General features: G+C 40.1%; 1 protein-coding gene across 1 annotated transcript in view; it reads right to left on the bottom strand.

The window, feature by feature from the left end:
* slc68a1a (solute carrier family 68 member 1a) overlaps window positions 1–24379 on the bottom strand; it is a 50525-nt gene that overhangs the window by 14700 nt on the left and 11446 nt on the right. The window contains exons 2-5 of the mRNA XM_080205896.1: window positions 16539–16822; window positions 8633–8712; window positions 3218–3667; window positions 1045–1156 (exon numbers count right to left, since the gene is read on the bottom strand). Of these exons, the coding sequence (XP_080062022.1) occupies window positions 1045–1156; window positions 3218–3667; window positions 8633–8712; window positions 16539–16700 (804 nt within the window). The 5' untranslated portion in view covers window positions 16701–16822. The remainder of the gene's footprint in view (window positions 1–1044; window positions 1157–3217; window positions 3668–8632; window positions 8713–16538; window positions 16823–24379) is intronic.

Here is a 24379-nt window from a genome sequence, read left to right as displayed (position 1 = left end):
CAAACTGCAGTTTGTTCAAACTCTGTTGCAAGTATCTGATCCCATATCATATCCCGCTCATCCATCATACTCTGCTCACTGACCTACGGTGACACAGCTGTGGGCCCAGGTCTCAAACTTAAAATGTTCTTTTACCTGACCTTGCTCCTCCCTACTGCTATAACAACTTCCAGGCCTCCTCGGCACTCTAACCTCTTGTGCATCAGCACCTCCCCTTTCCCCACTGCCTCTAATGCAGTTGTTCATTCAACCGTATGTAAATCCGACTCTGGGGTCCAATGAAACACTGTTTAGGCTCAGGGGCCCAACCAACAAGGGGCAGGGAGTTGGCACCAGATACAGTCATCAGCTTGACAAGGCCAGAGTGTTGACAGCACTGACATCCAGTTGGCAGACCAAATAATATGGCAGATTTTTTTCTCTAAAGGACATGAGTAAACCAGATGGGTTCCAATCAACAATAGTTTCACGGTTATTAGACTTTTAATTCCAGATTTTTATTGAATACAAATTTTACCATCTGCCATGGCGGGGTCTGAATCCAAGTCCCCAGATCTTGCTATTGATCGCTAGACCTAGGGCAAGAATACCAACATTAAAGGGAAACCAACAATTTTTACTGTATAAGACAGAGCTGATTGATTGGTAGAGGTGTTGCCATGGAGAATGGTAACGGAGTTAACTGCCAAGCACCATTTGAAATTTAAACCAGGCAGCTTGGCCCTGATTGGTCAAGGCATTGCCCTGACAAATGTGCCAGTGAATGGCTGTCACTTACTTTGTTTAGCTGAAACAGATGCAATGTGTGCACGTGTTCTTTGTGTCTGCAAAGAACAGGGTGCGGTGTAATAATTTAATCTTGACATGCACTTTATACCTTTTCACTTTTCTGAAGCTTCTGGGATGCTTTACTCTGTTAAATATGCTGTATCAGTGTAAATTGTTGTGCAACGTGAAGTATCAGTCTCTAAACCATACATATTTTAGACATCATTACTGGACTTTCTCCACCAAACATTATGAAATATTGCAAATATGACTCACCTGCACCAGATTCATGGACACAAACCAAGCAAAGTTCCGATGCCTAGAGAGTTGTTTCAGGTATTCTGCCAATGACAGGTTCTGAGCAAGAGGTGCTTGATTAATGTACAACCTGAATAAAAGATTGCATTAAAGAAGTTACTTCAGTGATTGATTTGATGTCAGTAAAGATCCAGGATGTCCAAAGCTCTCAATTCCTCTGTCCTCCCATTTCCATGTGTCAGAAACTTTGAAGTCTAAGAATTCTGAACAAACTTTTTTTTAAAAAATGGAGGGAGAGATTAAATTGAATCAGAGACATTCAAGTACTAATTCTTCAACATGATTATTGGCCTTGAACAATAAGAACCATTATGTTAGTTCCATGTTTGGATCTTTTACCAACTTTGCCACAAACAGATGAAGAATGGACTAATGGTAGATACACAAGGTGAGGGTGAGTGGGAGGAGATATTCCATTGGCAAGAGGAAGGGGCAGGAATAGGAGCCATTGCAAAATCAGCTCTGACCATGATCAAAAAGATGAGCATTACCTAGTAAGGGCAATCTGACCACACTGAACAGTAGAAGGTAGATGTTGGAGGACAACTTGCATCTGAACCATCAAAAGATACAAAGGATTCATCAGCACACTTGGTACACTATGGATCACAGTTAGCAAGGATTGTATTTGTGAACTGTACTAAGATGTCATTGCTTCAATCTCGTTATCAATCCTGCCACAGTAGTCAGTTGCAAGAGAAGAGCACAGATTTGGGAAATCAGAGTGTTCAAGGGCAGGAAAATGTGTCACTCTGCATGGTTCCTTCATTGCTGGAAAGGACAAACCAGCCTCTTGAAAAACCAAAATTACAACTTTTAAGAGTCATGACAACAATTTAAAATAAACATAAGACTTAGAAGGTCCAAAATAATTGTGGCATATATCAACTGTACAATTTGCACACATATGACCCCTGATATGCAGGTGACTGGCCCTTCCATTCTGGAATATAGCAATCACAAAGCTTTCCCATCATGCTCCATAAGCTGGGCTCTGTTAAATTCCTCAGTTGCTGTGATGGGAGTTGAACTCAACCTTCTGGACCATTCGTCCTGCAATACGTACTACCACACCCCCAGCATATTTGGTGAGTATCTGAATTCAGCAAAGTAGCTGGTGGGAATACGAATCCCTCAGAAAAGGGACGTTCAGTGTAGGTTTACCATTCATTAGATTTAAAATATTAAGATATTCATACATCACTGAGGAGGTGGCTTTTAATGACTGGAACCTTAACTCGAGTACATTGAACACAAAATATCCAAGAGTTGTAGAATTATAGAAATTAACAACAAGGAAGATGGTGCTTCAGCCCATGGTGTCAGCATCTGATGACAAGTATCAATCCTGCCTTATCCCAATTTCCAACTCGTGGTTTATATCCCTGTAGGCTAAGGCAGCTAAAGTGGATAGTCAAGTACCTTTTCAATTATAAGGACTTCTATCTCCACTTTCATTAATCTGTGGAAATGCTCTTTTTCCCCTCTACACGTTCAGGATTTGTCTATTCCCTTGCTTGCTGGCCTTCCTCAATCACATTCGGAGTAGCAAAGGAAATCCACATGTACACTTACTAAAAATGGCAAACCAGATGCCTTTGCCCTCTACGACGGGTGCCTAACATGGTAGCCAAGCAGAGGACACTGTCTCATCACACAAACAGATCACCACATTTCCAGTGAATATCATTTTCCATCTATAATGAGGAAAACCCAAATGAAATACAAACCATTTCCATTTACAGATAGATTCTTTTAAGAGCTCAAATAATTTGTGCTTACACTCAATGTTTCACAGACCTGGAGCAGGCAATCCAGTAGCAAAATTAACCAGTATTCTGTGCACATTTTAATCAAAGAGCCCTTTGGAGTCATTTGCTGCCCATTAAAACAAAATTCCTGAAGTACCACCTAATATTATTACACAAGTTATCTCAGTAATTTATTGCACTCACACTTCAGAATAGGTGGGATATAAACGGACAGTATCAAAATAAGGGTGCGGTGATGGAGAGAGAAAAGGGACTTGTCATTGAAAGGCTAACCAGGCAAAGCACCATTATAAAGCAGCATATGATGGAACTCAAAAGGTGTGTACGTGAAGGAACGAGAATAAGTAGTAAATACTCACTCCTCTAGCATGGAAGCTTCTCCATATTGGACTTTGAGCTCCAACTGAAACCGTTGTCGCAGAATCCAAGTGCATATACTAAAACCTAGAGTCGAAAAGGCAGCCAACGCTACACAGAAGAGTCTAAATGAGAGAAAGTTTTCCTTGTTCCAGACTGCATAGGACATAAACACAGACAAGCTGCCAAATGCGCTGAAAAGAGAGCAGTAAAAATTCAGTCTAGTCCTGTCCTTTTCCGATACTGCCAAGTCTGCCAGTAAAGCATTATGATTAAGGTCCACCAAGGTGAGGAATCCATCGTACAGACATAGGCAGATGAGAAACTGTACTCCAGGGCGGGCCCAAACCACCCAGAAAGAAAGGAATGATAAAGCAAAGAGAGGACCATTTCGCATTAATGCCGTCAGTCGCTTCAACACTACTTCTGGAGTGGAGATTGCAGCACCCGACCTGTAAAAAAAATTTAAGGACATTAGATATATCAAGTACATGTACATACCAAGTAGAACTATACAGGCATTTTAACAACACTAGTTAGCCTCACATGCAACTATTCAAAAACATGAAGGAGATCTCTGCAGGGGTGCTCAGATTGGGGTGTCTGGGATCCAGGGTCTGTACAATATTGGCCCAGTCCTTCAAACTGAAATGTTTAAAATGTTGAATTACTTTAAATTGACATAGAAACATGTGCTTTGTGTTAAGCATAAAATATAATTATTTTGTTTGATTGGCTTTTGTTAATCCTGTGGTTAACAAGACAAAGCATAGAATCTATGGCACGGAGACAGGCCCTTTGGCCCAAACTGGTCCATGCTGACCAAAAAACTCATCTAAGCTAACGCTATTTGCCTGCATTTGGCCCATATCACTTTAAACCTTTCCTATCCATGTATCTGTCCAAATACCTTTTAAATGTTGTCAATGTCCCTGCCTCAATCACTTTCTCCAGCAGCTCATTCGACATACGTACCACCCTCTGTGTAAAAACGTTGCTCCTCAGATTCCCATTAATTTTTTCCCCTCTCAACTTAAACCTATGCCCTCTTGTTCTTAATTCCTGGGAAAAAGACAGTTCATTCACTCCTATCCATGCCTCTCATGATCTTGTACAAGATAAGCCCTCAGTCTCCTATGCTCCAAAGAAAAAAGTCCTAACCCGTCCAATCCCTCCCTATAACTCAGTCCCTTGAGTCTTGGCAACATCCTCGTAAATCTTCTCTGCACGCCATCATTAAAGAACAAATAGCAGGACACCTGGAAAAGAGTGGTTCGATCAAGCAGACGCAGCATGGATTCATGAAGGGAAAGTCGTGTTTGACAAACTTACTGGATTTTTATGAAGATGTAACGAGTGCGGTTGACAGAGGGGAACTGGTGGATGTGGTGTTTTTAGATTTCCAGAAGGCATTCGATAAGGTGCCTCACAAAAGGTTGCTGCACAGGATTAAGGTACATGGAGTTGGGGGTAAAGTGTTAGCATGGATTGAGGATTGACTAACAGTAGCAGAGAGTTGGAATAAATGGGTGCTTTTCTGGTTGGCAGTTGGTGACTAGTGGTGTGCCGCAGGGATCGGTGCTGAGGCCTCAACTGTTTACCATATACATAGACGATCTGGAGGGGACCGAGTGTAGGAGAGCAAAGTTTGCTGATGACACAAACATGAGTGGGAAAGCCTGCAGAGAGATTTGGATAGCCTGAGTGAGTGGGCGAAGATCTGGCAGATGGAGTATTACGTTGGCAAGTGTGAGGTTATCCACTTTGGAGGGAATAATATAAAATGGACTATTATTTAAATGGTGATAAATTACGATATGCTACTATGCAGAGAGACTTAGGGGTCCTTGTACATGAACTCAAAGTCAGTTTGCAGGGGCAGCAGGTGATCAAGAAGGCAAATGGAATGTTGGCCTTTATTGTGAGGGGGATGGAACATAAAAGCAGGGAGGTCTTGCTGCAATTGTATAGGATACAGGTGAGGCTGCAACTGGAGTAGTGTGTGCAATTTTGGTCCCCTGAATTGCAAAAGGATATATTAGCCTTAGAGGGGGTGCAGAGAAGGTTTACCAGGTTGATACCGGAGATGAGGGGGTTAGCTTATGAAGGGAGATTGAGCCTGTAGTCGTTGGAGTTCAGAAGGCTGAGGGGTGATCTCAGAGACAAATAAGATAATGAAGGGGCTTAGATAGGGTGGAGGCAGAGAGATTCTTTCCACTTAGAAAGGAAACAAGGACTAGAGGACACAGCCTCAAAATAAGGGGGAGTCAGTTTAGAACAGAGTTGAGGAGGAACTTCTTCTCTCAGAGGGTAGTGAATTTCTGGAATTTTCTGCCCACTGAAGCAATGGAGGCTACCTCATTGACTATGTTTAAGTCACAGGTAGACAGATTTCTGATCAATAAGGGAATTAAGGGTTATGGGGAGCAGGCGGGTAAGTGGAACTGAACCACTACAAGATCAGCCATGATCTTATTGAATGGCAGGGCAGGCTTGAGGGGCTAGTTGGCCTACTCCTATTTCTTACGTTCTCTGTCAAGCATGTTCACCCTTTGCGACACTGAGCCAGATATAAAAGCCAGGAGACTGACAAGCACACAGAGAAATTACGTAATTATTTTAACAGTTGACAACTTCATTCTCTGGAGAATTTAAGCTGCTTATATTACAAAGGATTTCCAGAATGAGTTAACAAATCTGTTAATTAAACTTGTAAAACTTGCAAGTGGTGAAAAGGAACATTTATTTGCTTGTAAACTAAAACAAAGTTCAATTGTTAAAAAACTGCATGCTCAAAACTAACTTCACTCTCATATCTCAATTAGAAATATTCAAAATTGATGTGGGATGATAGTGGTTGGTACTGCTGCCTCAAACACCATGACCTGGGTTCAATTACAGCCTCAAGTGATTGTGCAAATTCCACACATTCTCCCTGTGTCTGTGGGGGTTTCCTCTGGGTGTTCCAGTTTTCTCCCCACAGTCCAAAAATGTGCAGATCAGGTTGACTGGCTATGATAAACTGCCCCTTAATGTCACAGGGATTAGGAAGGTAAATATGTGGGATTACAGTGGATAGGACAGGACCTGGGTGGGATTGTTGTCGGGGCAGACTCAATGGGCCAAATGGCCTCATTGTGCATTGTAGGGACTCTTTGATTCTGTGATTAATTCAGCTAATTTTTTTTCCCTCTAGATAATTGAGAATCTCAAACATAATGGTGTGCTTCTGTGTTTGTTCTTGTACCTCTGTAAAATTGGATTTGTCTTCATCCTCTCTGCTCCCGTTTAGGTTGCACCAGGTCAGGAACCACTCACAGGTATTCGCCGGAACTGTGCTAGTTTAGTGTGGTATCAGACTTCCTGCATTACATACCAATGTCTGACTTTTGAGGTCCAGTAGCTTGGCAAAATCAGATACGGGGGGGGGGGGGGGGGATGTGCCTGTGTTCAAATTGTGCACAAAGCTTTCACTCTGTGGCATTTTTGACATGCGTACAACACTTGGTTTTAAATATATTTGGCAGCTTTCCAGAAGGAAAAAAGTGCAGTATTAGCATTCTGTCACTCAAACGAAAGCCCTTGAGAAATCACCAAGTACATTCCATTCACTTCATGTGAAGTAAGGAACATGGAAAGGGTTCAGTTGCTGCTGTTTTTCTTGCCCTCATTCACTGCACTTCCTAATTTGTTTTATTCTGAATCTTTTTCCTGTACATTGCATATTTCAAGTCACGTACAATTTGCATTTTATTTGTTCTTTCACAGGACGCTGGCTATGCCAGCATATACTGGCTATCCTCAATTGTCCTCGAGATGGTGGTGGTGAGCTACCATCTTGATTTGTTGCAGTCCACGTGATTTAGGTACACCCACAGTGCTGTTAGGGAGAGAATTCCAGTGACAGCAATATCCTTTCAAGTCAGGAAGGTGTGTGACTTGGGAGAGGAACTTCAGAGGTAGTGATGTTCCCATGTGTCCACTGCCGTTGTCCTTCCAGGTGGCAGAAGTCATGAATTTGGAAGGTGCTGTCAAAGGAGCCTTAGGGAGTTGCTGCACTGCATCTTGTCGATGGCACACAATGCTGCTACACCGTGTGGGAGATTCAAGGTGGTGGATGGGGTGCCAATCGACTGTGCTGTCTTGGATGGTGTCAAGCTTAATGTTGTTGGAGCTGCACTTATCCAGGCAAATGGAGAGTATTCCATCACGTTCCTGACTTGTGCCTTGTAGATGGTGGACAGGCTTTAGGGAGTCAGGAAGTGAGTTACTCAGTGCAGAATTCCCAGCTTCTCCTTCAGTAACTCTGAATCACAGTCATTAGGCTTTGTGAGAGGGCATGGGTTGAATTCTAACACTTTCTTCCTCTTGCCTCACCCTCCCACCGCCTCCAAACAATTGCTGATAAAGTGCCTAGACTGTCCTGGACTATAAAGGCTGTTTATTTAGCGGAGTCATCTTGCAGAGGATGAAAATTCAATAACAACTTAAACAAGAACTATAACAAACTAGTTATGCCCAAAGGAATCTGCAGTGCTGAGCTGCTACAGCAGACCATCAGTCACCATTATAAAATAAATTATGAATAAAGCAGGATAATAGAATGCAAAGTGTCCTTGACCATTAACGGTAGAAGCCTTAAGAAATGCACTCAGACTAGAAAAACAAAGCCAAAATAGCTCAGCAAAAAAAAAAGGCACATGCTGGAAAGAATAAAAAGCCAGCCCTCTGAATTTGGACACATTCCAACATCCTCTGTGCTCAAGTAAAACAGGAGAAATTGATGACATTTATTATAACAACAGACATGCTCGAAAAGGACAAGCAAAAACACATACGGAAAGTAAACACGACTTTGGAGTTTGATTTTACATTAGGGGTGTGAATGAAGCTCAGTCCGTTATTCAAACCAGCCTCCCATCCATTGACACTGTCTACACTTCCTGCTGCCTAGGAAAAGCAGGCAGCAGAATCAAGGACCCCACGCACCCAGGACATATGCTCTTCCACCTTCTTCCGTCATGAAAATGGCACAAAAGTCGCAGATCACGTACCAACCGATTCAAAAACAGCTTCTTCCCTGCTGCTATCAGACTTTTGAATGGACCTACCTCGCATTAAGTTGATCTTTCTCTACACCCTAGCTATAACTGTAACACTACATCCTGCATTCTCTCCTTTCCTTCCCTATGTGGTATGCTATATCTGTATAGCCTGCAAGGAACAATATTTTTCACTGTATACTAATACATGTAACAATAATAAATCAAATCAAAAAGGTTCACAAAGCAATATTTCCACATCAAAGCAGCATTCTGTAAAATAAGCTCAATTCTTCAGTTGAGAGTTTGCTGCAGTGAATCCAGTATAAAGTGTACACGGTTTCTCCATTAAATAGAATGGCCATTATTACTTACTGATGTGTGCTCAGAAATGAGCGGTCACTAAGCCATCCAAATAGTGGATCATTAAGACTGTTCCATAGGAGAAAAATGGTCTGAAAGGGAAAGAAAATACAAATTAAGACAGAAGAAAACAATGCAGCAGCAGCAACTAGATAGTGAAGAGGGCCAACTAAATAATAAAACTGATGTGATTGGAACTGGAGAGAATCCTGCTAAGTGACTGACATAACACCCTCAATATTGATTGTTTTAAACAAACAGTTAAAGTATTATGGTCATAATTCGTCATGATCAAATTAGCCACAATGTTTTGTTTCACTCTTTCATTCTTCTGACAATGCTGTCAAAAATCCACGATACCTGAAATTAACGACAAGGAGTGCATCACAAATGAGCTTCTGACATACATCAATGTCCTCTGGTAGCACAGAATCCAAAAATGCTGAAACAGGCTGCCGGAGCTTTTCAACTCTCTCACCAGAAAAAAAGTAAGAATGCCAAACTTCAACCACCACAACAATTTATATTACAGGCAAAAGGCCACTGATTGGTTAGGGTGCTGTCATGATATTTGGCAAGCTTGTACTTGGCCTGATGAGTGCAAGACAAGAAGCTTCAGTATCATGTCTCTTTGTCGAGTGATGGGAATAGGAGCCACAACTTCTTAAAAATGTTGCAAACCATGAGGATTGTGCCAGACTTCACGAAGACATGGAGAGACTGGTGAAATGGGCAGACAAAATTTAATACAGTGTGAAGTGACTCATTTTGATAGCAAGAATGAGCGATGTTTTTAGGAGTCAGTCTTGGACATGAAGTTTTAGCCGAAGTATTTGTGATGTGTTTCTGGTCAATGGTGACCCACAATGTTCATGGTAGAGGAATTAGGCAACACTGGCTAAGGTCAAGGGGAGATGATGAAACTTGTCAGAGATTGTCATTACATATCATTTGCTTACAGAATAAAAAGCCCTATACTTTAGTATGTTGTCTGTTTCACAGATACAATATTAGACTATTCAGGATCTTGTATATTTCAATCAATCAAGATATCTTTCATTCTTCTGAACTCCAAACATCTTTAGGTTGCAGGCATATGATTTGTAGTTGCTCCAAGACACACCCAAAGATGGGCAAAGATGGAGCAGTTAACATGAGACTCAGTGCCAGCAATGGCATTTGATATCCTTGAAACAGAGAAACAAACTCAAATCAAAGTTATTTTCTGCTATTTAAAGGGCAAACCTGGGGACAAACAGACTTGTCCTGGTCACTTCCCAATAAAAACTGCACCTTAAATATAATAAACCCACAGCAGAATCAATACAACATTTTAATAGAAATATTTCCTTTCTTCTAGTGGAGAAAAAAAACTGTTTTGGTTATCAGTTAAGATTGGTTGCGTGTGCGTACCCAGCAGTGTCTGTAGCACTGCAAAACATTCCTTGCAAAAGGGGCCGGGGAAGGCTACATTATCAAAGTTAAACAATTTTCACAATATTAATAGAAATTTGACAACAAAACTTTTGGTCCAAAGCGGCTTTCTAGGTCATTTTCTGACACAGCCGTCTTTCTTAGGCAACAAAAACTGAATGCTGGAAAATCTCAGCTGGCCTGACAGCACCTGTGAAGACAGGGTAGAACCAACGTTTTGAGTCTGGATGACCCTTTGTCAGAGCTGAAGACAAGGAAAACAGGGCGAGGTTTATGCTGAGGGTGAGAGAGCAGGCTGTAATGGATTGGGATGGCATAGACAGAAGGACAAACAGAATGCAAGTGGTGATGATAAAAGCTTGGAAGGGTGTCTTAGAGATCAGAATGTGTAAATGGCAGAAGAAAGGTGCAGAACGTAGGAATGTGGCAGATGGGTCTTTGGGGGGGGGGGGGGGTGAAACAAGATGGAAAGCGAGATTTTAGAAGTGGGAAAAATTATAAAGTAATAAAAATGGATTAATAAGATGAAAAGAGGAAATTAAGTAAATTAAAATAAATGGAGATGGAATGGAGGTGAAAGAGAATTCAAACTCTGAAGTTGTTGAACTCGATGTTCAGTCTGGAAGGCTGTACTGTGCTTTATTGAAATACCAGGTGCTGTTAGGCTTTTTATTTCAGATTCTAGCCAAAACAGTATTTTGCCTTTATCTTAGTGTCTTTCTCAAGCACCTTGTCCAAGCTTTAGAAGGGAGACGAAGTAATTACTCTTGCTCAGAAATAAGTTCAACAGAATCTCAAATGTATCTATTAGTGGGATAAAATAAGCCCCTTAATCGCCAAAATATTCCTGCAGTTGCATTATTAAAATACCCAAAGTACTTAACAACTGAACAATATCAAATAATATATTTTGAAAACATATCACTGATTAGCACCGTGGCAAGTACTGCTGCCTCTCAGCACCAGTGGCCCACATACAATTCTGGCCTCAGGTCACTGTGTTTGCACATTCTCTCTGTGTCTGCATGGGTTTCCTCCAGATGCTCTGGTTTCCTCCCACAGTCCAAAGATGTGCAGGTTAGGTTGATAGGTCAATTTGGAGTGGCCTTAGTGTCAGGGGGATTAGCAGGGTAAATGTGTGGGCCTGGGCGAGATTGTGGTTGGTACACATTCAGTGGGCTGAATGGCCCCCTTCTGTTACTGTAGGGATTCTATGACAGAAGCACAATAATATAAAATAAAAGTAAGTTACTGCAGATGTTGGAGTCTGACAGCATTGGGACAGAGAGAATAGAGCTAATGTCAGGGGTCATCCAGACTTGAAACGTTGACTCTATTCTCTCTCCACAGATGCTGTCAGACCTGCTGAGATTTCCCTACATTTTCTGTTGATCATATTATTATCATGTTCCTGTCCTATGTCTTTTCCACTGCAGAAGATTCAAACAAGTTACAAAATGATTTTCCTGAATTTCTCGAGATTAGACACATTGTCTGTAAAGGAGGGTCACAGCCAGTTTACTGAAAGTGCAGATATGGTTAATGTTCAAACCACGCTCATGCATACTGTAACTATGCTCCAAGTGAAGTGGAGGAAAGCATGTAGGCCAGTAGCCAGCGATGCCAAGATTCACAATAGTGACTGTCCTTTTTGTTCTGTACAAACAGATCTTTAATGGTTCAAAAGAAGCAGTTTTTAAACAAAATTGTGCTGTGAGGTACAGGTCCAATTGCAATGGAACACATCAAATAAATACAAACATACAAAGTAGGCAGCATATGACGATTTGGCCCCTCTAGGTAGCTCTGCCATTTGATAAGATCATGGCTGATCTGTTGTGTTTCAAGTTTCACATTCCCATCTACCCTGATAATCTTTGACTGCGTTGCCTGACAATACTTTATGTACTGCCATCTTAAAAATATCCAATGATCCCACCTCCATCGCCTTCTGAGGCAGAGTTCCAAAGTTGCACAACTCTCAATATTCTGCTGTCTCTGTCCTAAAAGGGCGACTCCCAATGTTAAAACAGTGTCTCCTAATTCTGGACTTACCCACAAGTGGAATGACCTTTTTCACGTCCACCTTATCAAGACTATTCAGGATCTTGTATATTTCAATCAATCACCCCTCACTCTTTTACACTCCAGAGCAAGCAAGCCCAATCTGTCTAACCTTTCATCAGACAAACTGCTCATTCCAGGTATCTAGTAAACCTCCTCCAAACCAATGCACTTACATCCTTCCTTAAACAAGGAGACCAAAACTGCACACTTTATTCAAGATTTGATCTCACCAATTCCCTGTATGACTGAAGCATAACATCCTTATTTTTTAATAAAACCAAATTACTGCGGAATTTGGAATCTGAAACAGAAAATGCTGGGAAATCTCAGCAGGTCTGACAGCATCTGTGGAGATCAGAGCTCATTTTTCAAGTCTGGGTGACTCTTCGTCAGGATAGCAGTCCATTAGTATTATGACGGCTAAGAAAAAGATGGAGATCATCAATAGATCTCTGTGGACTTAATGGAGTACAAGCTTCCTTAGAGTGAGTGGAGGTTTGCTTAATAAGACGTGGACAGCAGGGGCTTACAAACCTGCTCAAACAGGAGCGGTGTTGACTGCCGAACTGTAAGCCATGGGTGCAGCCCTTCTCTTTGCTACACAACAAAGAGTCTTTGGTGATGGGAAACTGACATCAGGCCAAATTACTACATTGGTGACCAGGAGAATTTTCTTTTCTCCATCTCTTCCTCCAGACAACCTGCATAAGTCAAGAATCCTCTCTGGTAAGAAAAGGCCATTTTGCCTTTTTATGGGAAACTTGAACCCTATGATAGCAGCAGGGAAGACTGAGTCTAACATACTGAGCGCATGTGTTACTTCTTCCATGCTAACACTGAAGGAAACAAAAAAACAGTGATACTGTTGGCAGCATGCAGGGCCCCAAGTTTCAGCATGATAAAAAATATGACCTGTCTGGCCCCTGACTCAATGAGCTCGCAGACATGCTGAAAAACCACTACAACCTGAAACTATCTTAATACTGCAGGGATATCACTTCAACATTGGCTCAGAGAACTCCTGGGGAACCTGCCACTGAATTCTTCACTAGCGTGCAGAAATTGGCAGAATATTGCAAATTTAGACTGCCACTTAAACAGGATGCTGCAAGACAGACTACTACATGGCATAAATGACCTAACTACCCAAAAGAAGCTATTGCAGAACCCGATTTGGACTTGTAACAAAGCAGAAAAAAGGGGTTCAAGAACTACAGGAGCATCAGGCAGCAATGTCCTCCAACTGGGGGAGGGACCTCATGTTCTCAATGGAGAGTGCTTGTGAAATCAGGTGTTTACAGCTCTTACTGGAATTTTTTTTGTACCCTCTTTAACAAAGAAGCAAAATATCTGTTGATTTCATTCACCATTTCCTTATTATCTATTAACCACTCCCCCCACACCCCGTTGTCACTCTCGAGGATGAACACTCACTACTTATTTTCTTTTTAAATACCCATAGAAACTGTTGCTTTTTTTTACATTTACAGCTAGCTTCCTCTCATGCTCCAATTTCTTTCTCTTAATTAACCTCCTTTTGTCATTCTCTGTTGCTTGTTATATTCTGACCAATCTGACCTGTCACTCACCTTTGCACAGTTGTGTATTTTTCCTCAAGTTTAAGTTTTCCTTCCTGTAGAATTTTTTATAGCAGGAATATTCGTATTCTAATATAATCCCTTAAATCTCTGCCATTGTTTCTCTACTGATCCCCTAGCTGAGTGCCATAATTCACTGTAGCCTGCTTAGATTTCATAATCATACAGTTGTCCTGATTTAAGTTTAATTCTGTCACATTACACATCACCAACTATTTAATATAACCTGTTCTGATAGTTTCTTGAAGCAGCATGTTCAAGCTAATAGAGACTTATAGAATGCAATATATTGATTTTTTAGGACGTGACTTTATTTAACCAAACGATCAAACAGGAACATGATATAAAGCAGCCCTGCATTCAAGGTATAGAATGTAGGCAGCCCAGTATCACTCTGAAGAACAATGCCTTTGTGAAGGCAATTATATATTCCCAAAATCACCTTTCCTGTGGACATTGTCCAGTCAACGTTAATACAAACGTGTTAATAATCATCCTGTCATTAACTCCAGCCAATAACAACAAACATCCTGGCCTCATTTGTCAATAATATGGACGTTACCTCCCTTCTGTTGCCCACCAACATGGGACGCTAGATAGTGAAATGGTAGAATGATTCCCACTGAATTGAACCCACGTGACTCTCGTCCGACCCCGAGAAATCCCTTATTGTCTACCTGCCACCTACATTATCAACTCGAAGTTGTATGACTCATTAGCAGCCCTCTTGTTCCTGATCACAGCTGATAACGTAACTGCTCTACAGTGGACCTATTGTTTCACTGACTGAAGTTTCACAAAATGTCATAAAATAAATGTGTTTTGATTTTAGTAAATTCAAGACACATGTTTCAAATGAGAAATCTGTTAATCAGACACAGCTGTCTTCTAAAACAGCAGCCCTGGCACACGTTCCCATAATACAAGATCATTCACTCTCAAATCAGTATTCTGTTTGTGTTCTTAAACCCATGATCATGTATTGTTATTAGCCTAATTAGCCCCTACATCACTCATCTAAGAGTTTTCCAATTTATATGCAGATGCGAAAAATACACCCAGGATTATTGCCATCTCTTCATCAAAAGCACCTAGTATTTCTTCGTGTATATTACATTGTTGACTACATGACCGTAGACCATTTTCACTGGAGTAGGCCATTCAGCCCATCAAGCCTACTCCGTCATTTAACACGATTACGGCTAATTGGACACTTCATGCCTTTTATACCCACTATCCCCATATCCATTACATGATTGTTAATTAGAAACCAATTTACTTCCCCTATCACCCCTGATCTCCACCCAAACTGATCAAGCTATCTTCGCTCTTTAATAAGTACACCATAAATATTGCACAGACATATGATTCACACTGACCACATTAAAGCTAATCAGAAAATATACAATCAAGTATGATCAACTCTATTTACTGTCCATTCAAAATTAACATTACCACCTTTTAGTTAATTTCTCAGTGCGTTGGGACACAAGGATGGTCAACTGACTGAAAGACAAGTGAGACAATCTAAATTCAATCCCTCCAAATAATCTTCTATTCAGAGTCTGACCATCTATATGAAAACCAGAACATTTCCAGGATTATAGACTCTAAGATTTCAATAGAATAAGAGAAAATACAATTTTTTGAACTCCTTTCCATTGCTGTAAGCAGCAATCAAGTTGCAGACTGTACTATTATCCTTGTAGATTTGTGAACAAACACAAAGTCACTCAATTATCTTGCAAATTATAACGTGAAGTAATAGACAGAGACTGAATAGACAAATAAGTACTATGAAAGCTCTACAGCCTACAACTACCCTCCTTCCCCAGAATTATTTTAAACATTACTGACAAGTTTATCTCTGTCACAGCATTCAAAATGGGTTCATTTTTTTTTCCATTCTGCATAGCCAAGTTATATTTAAGAAACAGCAAGTGAAGGGGTTATAAAACTATTCCAAACATTTTACAATTACTCATTACAAAAACGTCTTCAACAAACTCCATCAGATGAATGATTAAACTTTGAAACTTGAATTTTGTTTCCATTATTTTCTAAACCTTTGAAGAGAAAAATCAATCACGAAATTTAAAAATATCTGAAGTTACATTTGTTTACATCATACGATACTTAATACTCAAACTGTCCAGGCGTTTTTCAGAATGACAGTTTAGAACATTATTGTACTTCAAATCCATGCTATAAAAGGGAACAAAGACAAAAATAATGTATTTGTCAGAGGACAATATAAATCATTTTTAAAATAGTCTACAATGTAAACGTCATTCATATTTTGAGTGCATACACAAAATTTCTCACTTTAAACAGATGCAAAGAACGTTCGGATTCAGAACAAGTCTGGACTCTCATTTTAAGACACAATCTTTATTTCACCGACAGAACCATCCACTTAAGTTGAGATCGCAAGTATTTCCGAAACAGATTACTGGTAATCAATTCAAAGAAATGGAGGTTATATTACTGGAAGAATAGTTTATGTTGCTGAACACTGCAAGTCTCAAAAACTACTGTGGAATACGATAGTCGATAATAACCAGAAAGTTAAATTTTACAGAATGTTGAATTCCCTCTGCTCGCAGATCTGAACAATCAGTAAAGGAAAAGTTACACTTATCATTTCACTTGCTGCAATACACAATTCACAACGTTAACAGCATTGAAAAAATTCTGTTAAATATTTAAAGTTGATTGCACTGGAAGACTAACAGCTGTGATCATATAATGCAAGTGCTGATAGAAAGGTTACGGGTTAGCAGCCAAATAGAACTTAATAGTATATAAGAGGTACTCACCTCACCGATCCAGAAGGATACTTTATCAATTTTGTAAACAGATACAAATGTATCTACATAATACAGAAGGAACACATTATGCAGAATGGAGACAAACAGAGACAAGGAACCATACAGCACTGCTGTAGGTATATCCAGGCAGTTCACTGGTCTGATTCCCATGACTTCAACAATCCATTGCACTGTAGCTCAAGCCTCGTCACAGTCATTTCACTTGTCTTTGGCACAGAAATCTCGTAATTACAACAGCAGACAAAAGTTGCCAATCTGGGGTCAGCGATAAACTGCAATCCAAAAATAGCAACATTAGTATATTCATCAGAATGAACAAAGTCTATCTGACAACATTATACAAAACGCAAGCTGTTACATTCCCCAAAATGAATGACCAGTTCTCCTCTCCATGGTTTCTCATATTATAATACGGCACAGCTGTTCCTCCACTTGCTGAATAAAATAATACATATTGCATTTGGATTTTAAAGAGAATGGAAAATTGTGGTTTGCATTCCACGCACAGTTTCACAGATGAAACATAGAAATTACTTTTTTGTTTAAACACTAAAGTAAATTGGCTATCCTGGAAAGTTTTTCCTCCCTTTATGCTTAAAGTCACCGTGTGGGCAGGTAATGAAGCCCACAACAAAAATGAAGTGATAAAACTCTCATTTTCCACTTAGATCATTTTGCAAAAACGTAGAGTGCTAAACACAAGCCATTCATAGCATTTAAAATTACAAATGCTCTCATCAATTCAGTTCATTTGCTGCTGTAACCTTCATTCACAACTTTTTGTTATCTCCACATTTAATTATTCCAACGCACACCTATCTTGTCCTATCAAACATTTGAGGTAATCAAAACTCTGCTGCCCATATCTTAACTTGCAGTCTTACTCAGCTATTCACCGTGCAATAGATGGCCTACATGAGCATCCAATTAACACCTTGATTTTAAAATTCACAACTTCATTTCCTACCTCAGCTCCTTCCCATTTGTCATCTCCTTCAACCTTACTGCAGCACACTCTACCCCCCTCTCCCCTCCGCCCCAATACCAATGTTCTCTGCACTCTGCCAATTCTAGCCTCAAGTACTCCAGATTTTAAAGACAGCTGTGCCTTCAACTGTTGAGACCCTAAACACTGGAATTCTGCACCCCCACCCCCAATCTGTCTCAACATCTTTTTCTTCCCTTAAGCCACCCATAAAACTTACCTCACTGATCAACCTTTGATCACCTGTCCTAATATTTCCTTATGTGGTGAGGTGTCAAAATCTATATAATTACAGAATTCCTAGAGCAAATGGAGGCCATTTGAGTCTGCACCAACTCTCCAAAACAGCATCTGACCCAGGCCTAAATCCCACCCCCAATCCTATTCCCTTTACCCCCACCTTTACTATGGCTAATCCCCCTAACCTACACATCTTGAGACTCTAAGGGGCAACTTAGTATGGCCAAACCACCTAACCTGCACATCTTTGGATTGAGAGATGAAACCCATGCAGATATGTGGAGAACGTGCAAACTCCACATAGTCACCCGAGGCCAAAATCAAACACAGATCCTGAGCACTGCAAGGTAACAGTGTTAACCAGTGTCACCCATACTTGTAAAATGTCCTGAAGTGTTCATGAACTCCACTGATGTTCAGTGCAAGGGCATCCTAAAATCATTAGGGAAACTTGGGACGCCAGTTCTTAGACAATGTATGTTTGCAATCTGTGTAAACTTGTGTAAATTATTCAAAAAGCAAAACATTGATTAAACTTTAAAACACACAATAACAGAAAACATTTACAATTCAATAATGGTTACCCAGACAGTATACTTTAAATTACATCCCCCCCCCAATCTAAAACTACTTTATTAAAGTAAAAAGTCTCACAACACCAGGTTAAAATCTAACAGGTTTATTTGGAATCATGAGCTTTCAGACTGCTTGAAAGCTCGCAATTCCAAATAAACCTGCTGGACTTCAACCTGGTGTTGAGACTTCTCAAACGCTGAGAATAATCTTCCACAAAACAACATCCCATTGGTTTTAACACCAAGCCAAATCCAGCAACTAATTACCACACAGGACCTGTAGTTTCCACTGGGAGGCCTTCTCCTGACAATGCAGAATTTATGGGGGTACGACACAAACTCTTTTGCTTTTTTCACAATAGCGTGGCTCTCTCAGGAGGGAAAAAAACTTTGCAAACTGGGCATGGCTATGATCTGGGCCACTAGTCTGCTACTCATCTAATCTACACCTCATGCCCTCAGTACAGCTATATATCTATCTTTACAACTGATTATTTCATTTCATTCCAACTTTCTAACAAAAAGATGCTAACTGCAAGTTGTTGATCACAAATCATGAAAAAAAGTTAATTAATTTTGTTTTTACATCAATCACATCATTTATCAGTGACAAATATATTGATAAAGGACACTGAAGTTAAAATTGGATTGTATTACTATATGCCAATTAAATCACAGGAACAGTCCATCACAAAAGTTTCTGAAACACCCTCAGTATCAATGCAAAATAAGAGCAAAGACAAGAAAAGGCTCTTCATGTCAATATTCTGGTAAGCTGCTGAATTCAAAAGTCACTGATATCCAATTATACCAACCTAGACATTTCAGAGATTGGCACAGCAGATGGGGTGGATGACATTTGCTGTCAAGGGATGCTAATGGGCATGGCATTCCTCAGTATCTTGCCTACAACAGATGTTAGGTCTGGAATAAACGCGCACAAAGACATGAAGTTTCACAACACAACTTTCAAATCGGTAACATGAACAAACTCCTGCTGAAAGTCAAACATTTGAACATGTTTTTAAAAATGTTTCATAAACCTTTGTCAATGTCAGAGGAAATTCCAGGTAGCCACGTATACTTTCATGAGCATACAGCTACGTACTTCAATTTTCTTTTTCTGCAGTTTGAAGCTATAGATTAACTTTTCATCAATCTACATAGTAACAGTAAAATTCTACACAGATGTGCCCTTAGGCATAGTTCTGACAGTCAAAAGGGTGTAACACATTCTGAATTTCCCCATCTATCTTTCTACTCCGGGAGGAAATATCCCAAAATGTTTTTGTCTCACTCAACTTAATCTTATTGCTGAAGTTGTGTGTTCTGTACAACATAGCCCAATTATGTGCTTACATGAAGAAATCTCAACAAGAAAGCCATAAGGGATAAAAATTCTATTAACTGAAATGCACTTGTGCTGTCTAAGGCTGACAGATATGTTTTTCTCTAACAGCCTGTAACGGGATTTTCTCAGAGTTTCCCTCTGGAGGGTCTTGTATTCAGCTGATCTCAGCTAACGCAAAGACTTGCAAAGACACTATGCAGTTAAAGACACTCCTTATTTGACCAACAGGTATTGGGAGAGAGATAGCAGGGGATTCCAACTTCTCTCTGATGTTACATCATGTGAGCACCACAGATATATATTTTCGAAGATTCAATCTTCCTGCCCAACCTAGATGGTCCTAATACACTTTATTTACTTTGGCCACTCGCATTCCACCTTGCAGCAGAATTGGGAATTCATTGGTCAACCGGACCCAGGGGTTCTTCCCACCCCGCTAGAAACTTACCTATGCAAATCTGGTAGGTTCAAGAGTCACTTCTAACACCTGCAATCTTGGGAATGTGAAGGGAGTAATCTTTCTCATTTGTTTTCCATCCTCTCCTCAGTGGAGGCTGAATATCATCGCAGCTAGAAGCTGACTCCCATTCAATTTAAAAAACTTTAGTAGCTTGTAGCTACCTGGCCTGTCCCTGATAATAGGGTATATGCACTATGCTTCATTGTTCCAAAATAATGCAGTCTGTCTCATTAAGCTTATTTCCCATTATGCCTAGGGGTAAATTGCTTGTTGGCCAAAGCTCACAAAAAAATACAAAGTTTAAATCTATAATACTTGTTCAAAAATGTTTGTGTTTATACAGACAATACCTTTGTAAAATAAGTGAGGTACATTGCGATACATATATATTCAAAGTAGATCAGTTTAAAATAGGGACCCTATTTTAAGCTAATCTACTTTGTTTTAATAGCCCTCAAAAAGCAAGAGTTTCTGTAACGCTTGCTATACAGACCTTGAATAAGATGAGGACATTACTATGAAAGACAAGGTGTGATACTATTTTAAGATGTTCAGATGTTGAATATTATTTGCCCACGGCCAACTCCAAGCATAGTAACTGGCACAATCTTTTGGAGAAACAGAGAAGCAGTATTATCTTTAACATCCATTCTTCCCTAAGAAAAACAAAAATCCTATTTAGGCTGGCTGTATCTGGATGAAAACCAGCATATTTTCATTAATGCATTGTGCTGCAATTAAAACATTTGCCTCAAAACCTTTTCTAAACCTAAATGACCCCTAGCCATTTGATAATGCTCCAGTCTGGAGGATTATGTTTTTTTGAAATTAACCAGAATGTGGGCAACACAGTATTTATTGTCAATCCCTCCAGGCAATTAAAGATGAAGAACATGCTCAACCACACAGTTTGGGGCTGGAGTCACACGCAGGCCAGACTGGCAAGAGTTGATACAAAGACAAATTCAGCTGCTTTTATGTTTATTTTTGGAAGAAGGGATGGGAAAGAGATTTGATTTCTTGAGACCTGGGCTGCTAGTCCTGGAAGGTAACCATTCTGGCTCTCCTATAATTAGTTGACACAGCTTGGAATAAATGATCTCCAGTTTTATTCCACACTGCAACGCATGGGAAAAAGAGGAGAAGCAATTGAAAAAAAATATGAAAGGCAGCCTATTTTTCTACATTGACAGGTCCACTTTCTTCACAAGACTTCACTGCACTGTGCAAGTGAGAAGAACATATCTCAGGTTTTCTCCTAATCCAATAAAGTTAAAAAATAGACATGGGAAGAGTGAAACAGAAAATGGTTTCATCCAGTCACTCAGATATAGATGAGACAAGTAATTCGTTGTCACAATACAGTCTTTTCACCTCTGGGATCAAATTCAGTCCAACCACATGGGTTGCAGGAATGCAAATCTCCAGTCTTCAAATTTATATAATGTGATTTGGGTCATCAGATCCCAATTGGTATCTGGCACTAGATAGGCAACTTCGAAGAAACCACAAGAATTACTGTTGTAAGAAATAGAAAATGCTACATCAAGGGCAGTAAGTGATGCTATCACCTTCTGGAGTTTAAGCTATAATGTCTAAAACATTTAGTTAAGGAAAAACATGACTGCAACCAATTTTTAAACGTGCACCACAGAAGGCATCCTTTCCACATGTGTCACGGCTTGGTGTGGCTCCTGCTCTGACCAAGACCACCAGAAACTACAAAGCATTGTGAACGTAGGCCAGTCCATCACACAAATCAGCCTCCCATCAACTGACTCCATCTACACTTCCCGCTGCCTCAAAAGTACCCAACATAATCAAGGACTCCACACACCCTGGACATACTCTCTTCCACCTTCTTCCGTCAAGGGTGGCACAGTAGCACAATGGCTAGCATTGCTGCCTTACAGACCAAGGTTCGATTCCCAGCTTGGGTCACTGTCTGTGTGGAGTTTGCGCGTTCTCCCCGTGTTTGCATGGTTTCCTCTGACATTCTGAAAGACGTGCTGGTTAGGTGCATTGACCCGAACAGGTGCAGGAGTGTGGTGACTGCAGAAATTTCACAGTAACTCCATTGCAGTGTAAATGTCAGTCTTACTTCTGACCAGTAAATAAACTTTAGACTTCAAGAAAAAGATACAAAAGTCTAAAAACCAACTGACTCAAGAACAGCTTCTTCCCTGCTGTCATCAGACTTTTGAATGGCCCTGTCACATATAGCTGATCTTTCTCTTCATCCTAACTGCAAGATTACATTCTGCACCCTTTTCTTTCCTTTTCCACTATGTACTCTCTGAATGGTATGTCTTGTCTGTCGAGCTCGCCAGAAACAATACATTTAATCGTATCCTAGTAGATGTGACAATAATAAATCATTTGAGTGGGAAGAGCGATGCAGAAATGCTTCAGCATGATTTGGACAGACTGTGTATGTGTGGGCAAATGCATGGCAGATGCAGTATAACGTGGACAAATGTGAGGTTATCCACTTTGGTATTAATAATAGGAGGATAGATTATTACTTGAATGGGTGTAAATTGAAAGAAGTGAATACTTAGCAAGACCTTGGGTGTCCTTGAGTATCAGTCTCTGAAAGTAAGCACGCAGCAATAGCTGGCAGTAAAGGCAGTAAATGGTACATTGGCCTGCATAGTGACAGGATTTGAGTATGGGGGTAGGGATGTTTTTCTGCAATTGTACAGGGCATTGGTGAGGCAGTTTTGGTGTTCTCACCCGAGAAAGGATGTTCTTGCTATACAGCGGGTACAGTGAAGGTTTACCAGGCTGACTCCTGCGATGGCAGATCTGTCATATAAGGAGAGACTAAGTTGGGTAGGATTATGTTCACTGGAGTTTAGAAGAGTGAGAGGGAATCTCATGGAAACTATAAAATTCTAGCAGGATTAGACAGGATAGTTTCAGAAAGAATGTTCCCAATGGTGGGGGAGTTCAGAACTAAGGGTCATGGTTTGAGGATAAGGAGCAAACGTTTTAGAATGAGGCGAGGAGAAATTTCTTCATCCAGAGGGTGATAAATATGTAGAATTCACTACCACAGAATATAGTTGAGGCTAAAGCATTGTCTGATTTCAAGAAGAAAGTAGATATAGCTCGAGAGGTTAAAGGGATCAAGGGTAGAGGAATCAGGATATTAAATTCAAGGATAGCCATGGTCAAAATGAATGGTGGAGCAGAATCAAAGGGCCTAATGGCCTTCACCTGCTTCTAGTTTTATGCTTCTGTAAACATTTTCATCTGAGTCAGAAGATTGTGGATTCAAGTGCCACTCCAGGACTTGAGCACAAAAATCTAAATTATCACTCCACTACAATGCTGGACTGTCAGAAATGTCATTTTTTGGGTGAGATGTTAAACTAAAGCCCTGTCTGCCCTCTCAGGAGGGCATAGAAGATCCCATGGCACTATTTAAAAGGAGAAGAGGAACTAATTCCTGTATTCTGGCCAATATTTATCCCACATACAACACAAAAAAAAGGATTATTTGGTCATTATCAAATTCCTGTTTGTGGCTGCTTGCTATGTACAAATTGGCTGCTGAGTTTTCTACCTTTTAACAATGATTGTGCTTCCAATTACATTGTTGGCTGTGAAGAATTTTGTGATTAACTCTTTAAATGAAAAGTGCTACATAACTACAAATTTTTTGTTCCACAGTTACAGAATTGAGTCTGGAACTTGGGGGTACGAGGAAAGACTGCTGACTGTCGGCCTTTTCTGTCTTGAAAGGAGGACATATTGAGAAGTGTTAAAAATCCCCTAAATCAAAATAAGCGTGTTCCTCAGTTTATAGAATTTGAAGTGCAAGTGAACACATTTACAAATTCAGGACAACAGAAAATGGGAAACACAGGAAGAACTTTCGTTTACTGAAAAATAAAGGTTAAATAAATGGAACAAAGGCAAAGTGGTGGAGCAAGAAGCCTTAATGGCTTTCAAGATGGAATGAAGCAGATCAATGGTAAAGGGTTATTAAGAGATACACACAAAGTACTGTGAGCTGCTTCTGCCTGAAACTGCTATGATGTTAATGCTTCAACAGTCATCATTATAAAGTAACTGTAATTCCAAAAAAACCTGCGAAATCAATTGAGCACCAGATGAACAATCTGTACTGTGTAAATGAACATCTACCATACACTACCTTAAACACAATAATCCAAGTGTGACGGGAAAATGGCAAACTTCCTTGATTTA

Source organism: Carcharhinus amblyrhynchos, chromosome 17, assembly GCF_965287045.1.
Source record: "Carcharhinus amblyrhynchos chromosome 17, sCarAmb.v2.hapA, whole genome shotgun sequence".
Lineage (NCBI taxonomy): Eukaryota > Metazoa > Chordata > Chondrichthyes > Carcharhiniformes > Carcharhinidae > Carcharhinus > Carcharhinus amblyrhynchos.
Note: the sequence above shows the minus strand (reverse complement) of the source record. Positions and strands in the feature narration are given on the sequence as shown.